The sequence below is a fragment of the Fukomys damarensis genome, unplaced genomic scaffold, assembly GCF_012274545.1.
Source record: "Fukomys damarensis isolate Sample0158 unplaced genomic scaffold, DMR_v1.0_HiC HiC_scaffold_37, whole genome shotgun sequence".
Classification (NCBI taxonomy): domain Eukaryota; kingdom Metazoa; phylum Chordata; class Mammalia; order Rodentia; family Bathyergidae; genus Fukomys; species Fukomys damarensis.
Genome location: NW_022900949.1, coordinates 8304371 through 8316171, shown reverse-complemented (window position 1 = coordinate 8316171; position 11801 = coordinate 8304371). Strand labels below are relative to the sequence as shown.

Below are 11801 nucleotides of genomic sequence, written 5' to 3'. Positions count from 1 at the left end.
AGCGACAGAGGCAGGATTAGAACTCAGATCTGTCAGATTCTGAAAAGGTGCTGTCCAGTGATGAGAATAGTGGCGGTGAAGGTGATGATACAGATTATCATTATTATTATAGACTGAGACTAAGACGCACTTTTATAGAATTAAATGTATTCCCTCCCAAATGCATATTTCGAAGTCCTACCCCCACCCCGTTTCGGAGAGAGAATTACTGGGGGTGGTTGAGCTAGAATGGTCCCGGTCGGTCTCAGTGCTGGAAGGAGAAGCAGAGCCTTGGGCGTGGCCGGCCCCCTCCCCCACCCCCTTCACTTCCGGTCTGTCTGCAGTCATTGGCTCCTTCTGTGGCAGGACAATTACTGACTTTTTAAACTGTTTAGAGGAGTAGTGTCAGTGTCTCTCATAGAAGGAGGAGGAGGAGAAGCCCGGAGTGGGGGCGCACGCCTGTCATCCCAGCACTCGGGAGGCTGAGGCAGGAGGATCGCTGTGAGTTCGAGACCAGCCTGGGCTGCATAGTGAGTTCCAGGTCAGTCTCAACTACATAGTGAGAGCCTGTCTCAACCCCGCCCCCTGCAAAAAAAAGAAGAAGAAGAGGAGGAAAAAGAGAAATAGAAGGTGAAGAAGAAAAAAGGAGAAGATTGGGGCCAGGATTTGGCTCAGTGGTTCCACCACCTGCCTTGCAAATTCAAGGTCCCGAGCTTCATCCCCTGTGCCAAGAAAAGAAAAGAAAAAGGAGAAGATGGAGGAGGAAGAGGAGGAGGAAGGGGCGGGGGAGGAGGAAGAGGAAGAACGGAGGAACGCGGGGTGGGGATTTAGCTCAGTGGTTCTGCCTCCTGCCTTGCAAGCTCAGGGATCCAAGTTCAATCCCCGGCAACAATAACAACAACAACAACAAAACAGAACGGAGGAACTGGAAGAGGAAGAGGAGGAGGAAAAGGAAGAAGAAAAGAAAAAGAAGTGGGGGAAAGAAAGAGGAGGAGGAGGACAGCACCACCACCGGGGAGAGGTGTGCACAGCGGAAAGGCAGTGTGAGGTGGCAGTGAGAGGCTCCAGGCGGAACCAGCCGGGCTGACACGGCGCCCTTATAAGCCGCCCACTGTGGCAAGCAGTACAACGACGGTGACAGGGGCAGCAGACGGATACGGTGGCCGAAAAGAACCCCCAACGCCACATACACTGGAGTTTATGGAGCACTTTTATACTTTTGTTCCATTTTGTTCTGTTTTGAGACAGGGTCTCACTGTGTAGCCCAGGCTGGCCTTGAACTCCCGGCGATCCTCCTGCCTCAGCCTCCTAAGTGCTGACCATGCCTGGTGTTACGGAACGATTTTTGGTGTGTTTGCTGTCACACTTTGGACGTGGACTGTCCCCAGATGCTCACGTGTTGGAAGATTTGGGACCAGTGAGAAGGGTACAAAGATGAAGATGGGCTCCTGAGCTGGTGGCGTTACTGGGAAGCAATGGAGACTTCGTAAGGGGCGCCCACTTGAAGGTCACAGAGGCATGAGCTGGAGGCTCTCTCTGTTCTACAGCCTCTTCCTCACTGGCTTTCCCCCTTTCTCTCTGCTTCCTGGGTGCCACAAGGTGAGCACATACGCCCCGCCACAGCCACCCTCCACGATGTCCTTGCCTTGCAACACCTAAGAGCAACGGAGCCAGCCCACCACGGACTGAAACCGCGGGCCCAAAGAAGCCACTTCTCCCCGTAGGAGTCAGCTTCTCTGTCCCTGGTACACAGTGCCCAATACCTGAAGCTGGAAGCAGGAGAGGTTTCACTCGGCTCGCGGTTTCCGGGGACTCAGTCTGTGGTCAGCTGGCTCCAAGAAACGTCATGGCGGAAGGGTGTGGACGGGCAAAGACGGTGCCCAGAAGACCAGGGACAGGACGGGGTGAAGGACCACATGGAGTCTCCTAGGCCGCACTCAGACACACCCAGAAGGTGCTGCTCTCGTCCACCACGTCCAGTCAAGTTGACCCAGCTAAGCTTTAACCCCACACTCCTTTAGGTTGTTATACTCGGTCATTTTATATCAGTAGTGGAGAGCCGGCTGACAGTTTTCCCTGTCGTGCCTCACACAGCTCTGTACCCTCCGTCTTATAGACGAGAAAGCCACATTCATGGACTCGGAACAAGGCGCGCTGGCCAGGGTCCTGCCAGTTTGACCCAGAAATTCAGTTTCCAGAAATGACCTCTTGGCTATGATGGGGGACAGATGGCTAATAAAGTATTTTCATTCAAAACTCTTAACCTCTCTGCTGTACAAAATGTTCTGAGGGGCTGGGGATTTTGCTCAAAGGTGCCACCACCTGCCTCGCAAGTGCAAGGACCTGAGTTCCATCCCTGGTACAAAAAAAAAAAAAAAAAAAAAGGGTGGGGCACACCTGTAAGCTCAGCACTTGGGAGGCCGAGGCAGGAGGATTACTATGAGTTTGAGACCAGCCTGGGCTACGTAGTGAGTTCAAGTTCAGCTTGAAGTACACAGCCAGACTCTGTCAAAAAAAAAAAAAAAAAAGGGTGGGGCACACCTGTAAGCTCAGCACTTGGGAGGCCGAGGCAGGAGGATTACTATGAGTTTGAGACCAGCCTGGGCTACGTAGTGAGTTCAAGTTCAGCTTGAAGTACACAGCCAGACTCTGTCAAAAAAAAAAAAAAAAAAGCCCCACGAGCCACTACGAAATGTCCCAGAGGTTGACCATGAGCTGACAACTGGGATTCTCATGTCCCTACGTGGTCCTATGCCAACCCCAGGTGCACTCTGGCAGCCTTGAGAGCGGACAGTTTACATGGAGCGTTCAGCTGCTCTCCCATTCCCAGACCTTGTTTCCACTGGTGAATTCATTTTTAAAATAAACCCTGTAATTATTTATGCAGAGAACAATTATGCAGCAGGACGTTGCCATCTGTGGAGGGGGATTTAAGACTCAACAAAGTCCTTAGTGACAGACACTCATGTGACTTTCAAATCATAGTTTAGTATTCTGTGCTCAAAACGTTGAGAGACCTGATTTCATTGTCAAAGTTCTGACTCATCCGCTGCAGTAAAAAGAGTTTGAAGCCAGATGTAGTGGCACATGGCTGTCATATCAGCACTCCGAGAGGCTGAGGCAGGAAGACTGCAAGCTGAAGCAATAAAAAAGGGCTGGGGGGCCGGGGACTTAGCTCCGTGGTTCCACCGCCTGCCTCGCAAGTGCAAGGTCCTTAGTTCGGTCCTCGGTCCCCACCCCCAAATAAAATAATAAAAATTTTAAAAAGAGCTGAGGATGTAGCTCAGTGTGAAAGCTCTGGGTTCCATCCAGTGGGAAAGTGGGGAAACTTCAACAATAGCTCACAAATTTAAAATAATTTCATTCTTAGGCATCACCCAAGACAAAATGAAAATATAGTTTCATAGTATGCAAAAGTTCACAGCAACTTTATTTCAATTAGCTAACACAAAGAATAACCATAAGTAATGGATACAGAAATTGTGACTAGTCCACATAATGCAATGCAGTTTAGCAATAAAAGGTAATACCAGCTTCAAACAGGGGGTGCACCTCTGTCATCCCAACTACTTGGGAAGATCTCGGTCTTAAAATAAAAAATAAAGCCGGGCGTGGTGGTGCACGCCTGTCATCGCAGCACTCGGGAGGCTGAGGCAGGAGGATCGCTGAGAGTTCGAGACCACCCTGGGCTACATAGTGAGACTGTCTCAAAAAACAAAGCAAAACAAAAAGGCTGGCAACGAACCTAGTACAAAGGCCCTAGGTACAATCAAAAGAGACAGACAGCTAATAATCACTACAGCAGAAATAAATGTTTGAGGTGTTCGAGAATGAATGAGAGCGATGAATGAGAAACATGAATGAGCGATGAAGATTGACGCTGATCACCTGTCCTCCTAGCTCCCCTAAGGTCCACGCCACAGTCGTGACGCGCGCCCTCTGCCGGTTAGCGGATCCCCCTAATTTCAAGCCTTAGCCAGACTCTCTCGGCGAATTTAGCTCGCTCTGCTTTCTGGGGAACGGAGTCTTCTGGGACCTTGTCTGCGCTTCCTGTCGGCTCCAGCTCAATGACAACAACAGGAAGTACGTCACCAAATTTCCCCGAGTCGCCCAAGTGAGAGCATGATGGCATGGCATGCCGGAAATGGTAGTCCATTAATAGCCGATTTCCCCGCAACCCGCTTCGATTGGAACAGCAATTCCCAGTATGCATCGTCCTCGCAGTTTGCTGGGATTGGGCCCGATACTTTCTGGGAAATGTAGTCTGCAGCCTCTACTGCTCCTTGTGCGTTCTATGGAATTGGAATACGTAGAGGACTCCATTTCCCGGCATGGCCACGTAAGCCCACGGACGCCAGGCCGCGACGGCCATTTTGTTCCGCCCCGGGTGCCCCTAAGATGGCGGCGAGGGAGACGGTGAAGGTTGTCGGCTGCTCTTCTGGTCCGTAACTGCCGTCTCCCTGTCCCCCCGCGGCCGGCCCATGGCCTGACGGCAGCCCACACCATGGACCTCCACACTGCCGTGTACAATGCCGCTCACGGCGGCAAGCTGCAGCTGCTCCAGAAGCTGCTCAGCGGCCGGAGCCGGGAGGAGCTCGACGAGCTGATGGGCGAAGTGGCCACCGGGGGGACGCCGCTGCTCATCGCCTCCCGCTGCGGCCACCTGGACGTGGTGGAGTTCCTGGTGGACCGGTGCGGCGCGAGCGTGGAGGCCGGCGGCTCTGTGCACTTCGATGGCGAGACCATCGAGGGCGCGCCGCCGCTGTGGGCCGCCTCGGCCGCCGGCCACCTGGACGTGGTGCGGAGCCTGCTGCGGCGCGGGGCCTCGGTGAACCGCACCACGCGCACCAACTCCACGCCCCTGCGCGCCGCCTGCTTCGACGGCCACCTCGAGGTGGTGCGCTACCTGGTGGGTGAGCACCAGGCCGACCTGGAGGTCGCCAACCGGCACGGCCACACCTGCCTCATGATCTCGTGCTACAAGGGCCACCGCGAAATCGCCCGCTACCTGCTGGAGCAGGGCGCACAGGTGAACCGGCGCAGCGCCAAGGGCAACACTGCCCTGCACGACTGCGCCGAGTCCGGCAGCCTGGAGATCCTGCAGCTGCTGCTGGGTTGCAACGCCCGCATGGAGCGTGACGGCTACGGCATGACCCCCCTGCTGGCGGCCAGCGTGACCGGCCACACCAACATCGTGGAATACCTCATCCAGGAGCAGCCCGGCCAGGAGCAGGCCCGGCCAGGGCTCGCCCAGGAAGGCGGCTCCACCAGCCAGGGCTCCCTACAAGGGGCTCGCAACTGCGACTCCTCGACAGAAGAGCAAGTCAACAGCGAATCCTATGAGAGCTGCTGCCCCACCAGCAGGGAGGCCGCTGTGGAAGCCTTGGAGTTGCTGGGAGCCACCTACGTGGATAAGAAGCGCGATCTTCTTGGGGCCCTCAAACACTGGAGACGGGCTATGGAGCTGCGGCACCAGGGGGGCGAGTATTGGCCCAAACCGGAGCCCCAGCAGCTGGTCCTGGCCTATGACTACTCGAGGGAGGTGAACACCGCGCAGGAGCTGGAAGCGCTGATCACAGACCCGGACGAGATGCGCATGCAGGCTCTGCTCATCCGAGAGCGCATCCTGGGCCCCTCGCACCCGGACACGTCCTATTACATTCGGTACCGCGGCGCGGTGTACGCCGACTCCGGCAACTTCGAGCGCTGCATCCGCCTGTGGAAATACGCCCTAGACATGCAGCAGACCAACCTGGAGCCGCTGAGCCCCATGACCGCCAGCAGCTTCCTGTCCTTTGCCGAACTCTTCTCCTATGTGCTGCAGGATCGGGCTGCCAAGGGCAGCCAGGGCATGCAGATCGGCTTCGCAGACCTCATGGGGGTGCTCAGCAAAGGGGTGCGGGAGGTTGAGCGAGCCCTGCAGATGCCCAAGGAGCCCGGGGACTCGGCCCAGTTCACCAAGGCGCTCGCCATCATCCTGCACCTTCTCTACCTGCTGGGCAAGGTGGAATGCAGCCCCAGCCAGGAGCACCTGAAGCACCAGACCGTCTACCGCCTGCTCAAGTGCGCGCCCCGCGGCCGCAATGGTTTCACGGCCCTGCACATGGCGGTGGACAAGGAGACCACGAACGTGGGCCGCTACCGCGTGGGCACCTTCCCCTCGCTGCACGTGGTCAGAGTGCTGCTGGACTGCGGGGCCGACCCGGACAGCAGGGACTTCGACAACAACACGCCGCTGCACATCGCAGCCCAGAACAACTGCCCGGCCATCATGAGCGCCCTGATCGAGGCCGGCGCCCACATGGACGCCACCAACGCCTTCAAGAAGACGGCCTACGAGCTGCTGGACGAGAAGCTGCTGGCTAGGAGCTCCGTGCAACCTTTCAACTATGTCACCCTGCAGTGCCTGGCCGCCCGCGCCCTGGACAGGAACAAGATCCCCTACAAGGGCTTTATCCCTGAGGAGCTGGAGGCTTTCATCGAGCTGCACTGACCTCCCTGCCCCGCCTAGACGGGAGGGGTGGGCGGATGGGCAGCAGGTGCCCATTCTCGCCTTGTGGAGTTGAGCGTGAGGTGGGAGAAGGGCTCCCCTGCCTCCCGGCTCCTCCACCCATGCCCGGGAAGCGGGTGAGCGAGCTGCCGGGGCCGGAAGGTGAGAAGTGTCACTGCGGGAGCCCACCCACCCGCGCGGCCTTGATGCCTGAACATGCCGCCTGCGTGCGGTTGCCTGGGTGTCGGAGGAGCTGTTCCCTTGTGCTAGAAACACAGGAAGAGGCCGAGAACTGGGGCCCGGGCGCCCAGCACACTCGGCCAGGCCTCCCCGAAGTCGGAGAGTCAAGAAAGCAAGGCCGCTCGGCTCGGTTCTCCCAGCACGGTCGCCCTGAGCGCCCCCGGCCCGGGCAGCCTGCACTCGCGTAGCTTGCGGCTGGTTTGGGTTTCCGTAGAAAGCAGGCGGCTTCCGAGCACTGCACACGCGACCGGCGATGTGGCTGGCTTCCGTAGTGACTTCGTGGGGATGTCAGGACTCGATGTTCCCCTCAAGGCCTCGGGCTTTCGTGTTGTGTCGGGGCCGACGGGCCTGTGACGGGCAGTGGCTTGGTGAGCGGCGTCAGCTCGCAGCCCCGGTCACAAGGACGGGCGTCTCCGTCTTTATGGGCCTCCCGACTGCATTCACCTGAAAGAACTTTTTCTCGCCAAGGATGAGGTCAGGTGCCAACGGAACAGCAACAGAACTTGACAGGTTCGCCACCCTGCGTCTGTCACTGCCTCGGAGGTCCCCGATGTGTCACGGTGGGCGCCTGGACAAGCGGCCCTTGCCGGGGCCTCACCTGCTCCGAGTGCCTGACCGGGAACAGCGCGCTCGGCTCACCGGCCGAGACTGCGGGCTCCAGGCCGTGAGTTGCATCCCCAGCTCCACAAAGCAGAAGCCAAGAGCCAGCTGAGGTCAGCTTCGCAGAGTCCCTCAGGGGAAGTGTGGGTGTCAGGCCACCCAGCAGGGCCTTTCCCAGAAGAGAGCAGCGGTCCCGGGGAGCAGCAAAGAGCAGGACGGAGGCGGCCGCCTCAGGTCAGCTTTGGACGGGCCTCGGGAGCCGCTGTGGGTGCCGGACACACTGCCCCGAGGGGAACTAGGTGTGGGTTTGCAGTGTTCGCTAAGAAATGATTTATTGGTATGACAAGCTTCAGCTTCGACTTCACTCGGGAGGGGGCGCCATTCCTGTCTCTTCCAGAGCACAGAGCCAAGCCAAGGGCTGCAGTTGTGTCTCTGCGCTGCGTTTATGGCATTAAAGGAAGGTATTGGAACAGAATCGCCTGGGGCTTCCTTGGGGCTGGAGTGAGGGTTGCTGTGCAGATAGGAAAGCCCAAGGTGAAATGGGGCGCAGCTCTGGGAGCCCTTACCTGACACGTGGGGGCCTGGGCATCATCCCCAGGTTGCCAAAATAGAGCCAGGTGTGGTGGCGTACGCCTGTCATCCTGGCACTTGAGAGGCTGAGGCAGGAGGATTGCCACAAGTTCAAGGCCAGCCTGGGCTATGTACTGAGTTCCAGGCCAGACTGAACTACATGGTGAGGCCCTGTCTCAAAAAAATAAATAAAATAGGACGGAAGATTTAGCTCAGCGGGACCACACCAGACTCACAAGTGCAAGGTCCTAAGTTCTATCCCTGGAACCAAAAAAATACAAAAATAAAATAGCACCCACCAAACTAGCACCGCGTAGTGGCGCACACCTGTAATCCCAGCACTTGGGAGGCCGAGGCAGAAGGATCACCTCGAGTTGGAGGCCTGCCCGAGCTATGTAGCGAAAAGACCCACCAAAGGAGTCCGCAGACGTGCCTCAGGGCGGGAGGGACTGCTCAACTCAGAGCCTGGCAGGGGAGGCCAGGGTGGGCCGACGGGGAGGGCACCTTGCAGGCTCTGCGGGTCCCTGAGCCCGAGACCTGGCTGCCCCTCCACACCAGCACCCACACCTGCCACAAGATGCTGGGTCCCCACGCAACCCGCACCGGGGCCTGGGGCTGTGCTGCCCAGAGAGCAGACAAGTTGCTGAGGCCAGCGATCACGCTCGCCACCAAGAGTCACGATCGGAAAGGCCACGCTCACTTCCCTGTCTCCTGGTTCCTCTGGGAGCCAGAACAGCTGCCAGCAGGTGACACCGGTGAGCCGTGGTGTGACCCTGCCGTCTGCTGTTGCAGGAGTGGACTTTCCCCTTAACTACTCTCAAAACGAGCATGGTGTGAGCCAATACTCGGGCCGAACCATCTCCCTGGCCCTGTTGGTTGGTTCATTGAGACAGGGTCTCACTATGTAGCCCAGGCTGGCCTCAAACTCGCAGCGATCCTCCTGCCTCAGCCTCCTGAGTGCTGGGATGACAGGCGTTTGCCACCCCACCCCACAGATGGCACAGCCTGGTCCTTTGCTGCCTGGTGATGCTGCTTGCGGCTCCTACTCTATCCTCTTGGCCTTATGGGCCTGAGTGTCACTGACCCTGGACCCCAGAGCAGGGCCAGGGGCGGAATCCACAGGCGGAGCGCTCTTTGGAAGCGCGGACTGCGGGGCTGAGAGGCCCCTGTGCTTCCGGATGGAGGCCTCGGCGCCCCGCCCCGATTGTCGGGTGAGCCCTGTTGCTGACAACCCGGTTCGTAGGCTCTCTTCAGACAGGGTGCTGCTGTGCGGCAGGCCTCCGGGCAGCCGGCAAGGTCGGGGACCAGTGTCCTTTGTCCCCATCTGGCAGGAGAAGACTGAGTCCGTTTTTCCGGGCAGGAACCTCCCACGGCTCTGATTGGATATGCCTGGTCACGTGTCTCCCCTGTGCCCCCCTCAGGCCGAGATTGGGCTGTGCTGATTGGCTTAGCTTGCCGCTGGGGGCGGGGCTGGGGTGGAGCCTTGGGTCCGCTAAATACTGTTAAATACAAGAGTAAACGTGCAGCGCACATGCTTACCCTCTATTACGGAGGCTGAGGCAGGAGGATCACAGTTTGAGACTAGTGTAGGCAACGTAGCGAGGCCTTGTCTCAAAATAGAAAGGGCTGAGATGTAGCTCAGTGTGAAAGCCTCATTTGGATCTGCAATCCAAAGACAAAACTTTACAGTAAAATTTGTCTCTGAGATTTATGAATGAAGAAAATCACGTCCAGAGAGGTCAAGTGGCCCGGCTGTGGCCACACGGCCAGGGTACTGACCAATTCACTGATAACTTGCAAACCCCTCTCAAGAAACGACAGCGGTTGGTTGTGGTGGGACATGCCTGTTGTCCCAGCACTCAGGAGGCTGAGTCAGGAGGATCACTGCCTTTGAAGCTTGCCTGGGCTATACAGTGAGACTGTCTCAAAACAAAGTAAAAATAAGCTGGGTGTGGTGGTGCCCACCTGTCATCCCAGCACTCGGGAGGCTGAGGCAGGAGGATCGCTGTGAGTTCGAGACCAGCCTGGGCTACATAGTGAGTTCCAGGTCGGTCACACTACATAGTGAGACCCTGTCTCAAAAAAACAAAACAGAAAAACAAAGTAAAATTAAAAGGGTTGGCCAAGTACCTCAGTTCAAAGGCCCTGGGTTCCATCCCCGGTGCCCAGGGAAAACAATATCGAGAGAGAGAGAGAGAGAGAGAGAGAGGGCTGCCTCGGGGAGGGAGGAACCACTGCCTGCCTGCTCAGGGGAGCTGCAGGGACACGGCTTGGCCAGGCAGTCCCCGCGGGTGCCAGGGCTGATACTCGAGTGCTGTTTACCAGGAGGGCATGTCCCAGCCGTGGGTTAAAGATAGCCTGGCTGTGAGTCACATCCCGGACGGGGACGGGGAGGTGACCGCCTGGGACAGCTGGCGCCTCAGCTCCACGCCCTGCGAGTGAGGCTGGTGGTCAGCAGAGGCCTGCAGGAGGCTGAGCAGGGAGATCAAGGCCCCTGGAGCCAGTGGTGACCAAGACAGGCGTCCCTTCCATGGCTTCATGTGTCTCCTGGCTGCAGAGGCTCCTGTCCCCTGAGCCTCACCCTGAAATCTTTCAAAGCCTGTTAGGCTACGACCTTGATGAAAGTGACCGGAAGTCACCGCCTCCAGGAGGCCTGTCCGTGTGTTGTGTCTTCCAGTTGTCTCGGTCTCCTCCACTCCGCCACCCGTGGCCCTTTTTATGTTGTCAAACAGGGTTTTCTGTAAGTCTCTGTGTAGCCCAGGCCAGGCGCCTCCTTGTGACCCTCCTGCTTTAGCCTCCCTGGGCTGGGATTTCAGGTGGGCACCTCATCTGGCTTAAAGCCTAGAGACAAGTATGAAATGACACGTAACAGGAAATAAATGCAGTGAACACTCACAAGTGTGCAGGTTGCTGGCAGAGACCCTCAGGAGGGACCGAGGCAACCACGGTTCGGAATCGGATACCAGGGAACATCTCGTGTCCCGGGGTGGGGACTTTGAAAGGACTGACAGGGCCGAGGCTGAGGACAGGGACTGAGGGCGGGCAGAGCCCCAGAAGGGGTCGGGACACAGGAGGCCACACCGTCTCAGGGAGGGAAACACCCTCGGCCCCTCTGGAAGCTGCAATGGTGGCCTCCTCCCAGGGCTATAACAAGGCCATGGGCACAAAACAGGTTAAAAATAAAAGACTGCTGCCCAGGGTGCTCGGGATGCCGTCTGCGAGACAGGCACACCCAGGGGGAGGCCCCATCGTGTCCTGAGAAGCGAAGGGGCCCTGCTGTGTGACCTCGTACAGCTGCCTGCCCTCTCTGGGGTCCCAGTCCACACCCAAAGAAGAGGGGTCCACTGACCAATGCACAAAACCTGGCACCTCCATCTTGGCTGTGACCTTGGGAGACTGCGCCAAACCCGTGACTCTGTTTCCCTTTCTGTAAAGTGGTGCAGAGTACCTCAGTGACCTGTGAATAGGGTCGTTTAGATGATTGGGATCAGCAGGGCCTGGCAGTGCACGCCTGGCGTCCCAGTCCTCAGGAGGCTGAGGCAGGAGGATCGTCAGCAGTTCAAGGCCAGCCTGAGCTACATAGTGGGACCCTGGCTCCAAAATGAAGATGATGATTTTAAAAATAAAAGGGCCAGGGCCGGGGATTTAGCTCAGTGGTTCCGCCGCCTGCCTTGCAATGTCAAGGTCTCGGGTTCCGATCACGGATGGCTGGGATAAAATCGTTGTCAGGCTGAGGCTGTAGCAGGGAAGGGGCTTTGCTGCAGCGTGGAACGGGAGCGTTTTCCTGGCCCTTGAAGCCGGGAGGGAATTCCAACCCCAAGAGAGAGCCACCGATCTGGCAAGGACGCAGCACAGGTTGGATCCACTGCCCTTGGCGCCCCCTGGTGGCGATATCCGTGCACTGCAGCTCTTTGCCGCCGGC

The 11801-nt window shown here is 57.7% G+C and overlaps 1 protein-coding gene across 1 annotated transcript; it reads left to right on the top strand.

Annotated features, from left to right (window-relative positions):
* The first annotated feature begins 4360 nt into the window (after positions 1 to 4360).
* Fem1a (fem-1 homolog A) lies at positions 4361 to 7300 on the top strand. Its single transcript, XM_010634808.2, has one exon. The coding sequence runs from the start codon at positions 4484 to 4486 to the stop codon at positions 6470 to 6472; it is 1989 nt and encodes a 662-aa protein (XP_010633110.1). The 5' UTR covers positions 4361 to 4483; the 3' UTR covers positions 6473 to 7300.
* Positions 7301 to 11801: the final 4501 nt, after the last annotated feature.

What these genes read in the sequence shown, in the direction of transcription:
- Fem1a (XM_010634808.2), top strand. Translation starts at nt 4,484, where the DNA reads ATGGACCTCCACACTGCCGTGTACAATGCCGCTCACGGCGGCAAGCTG.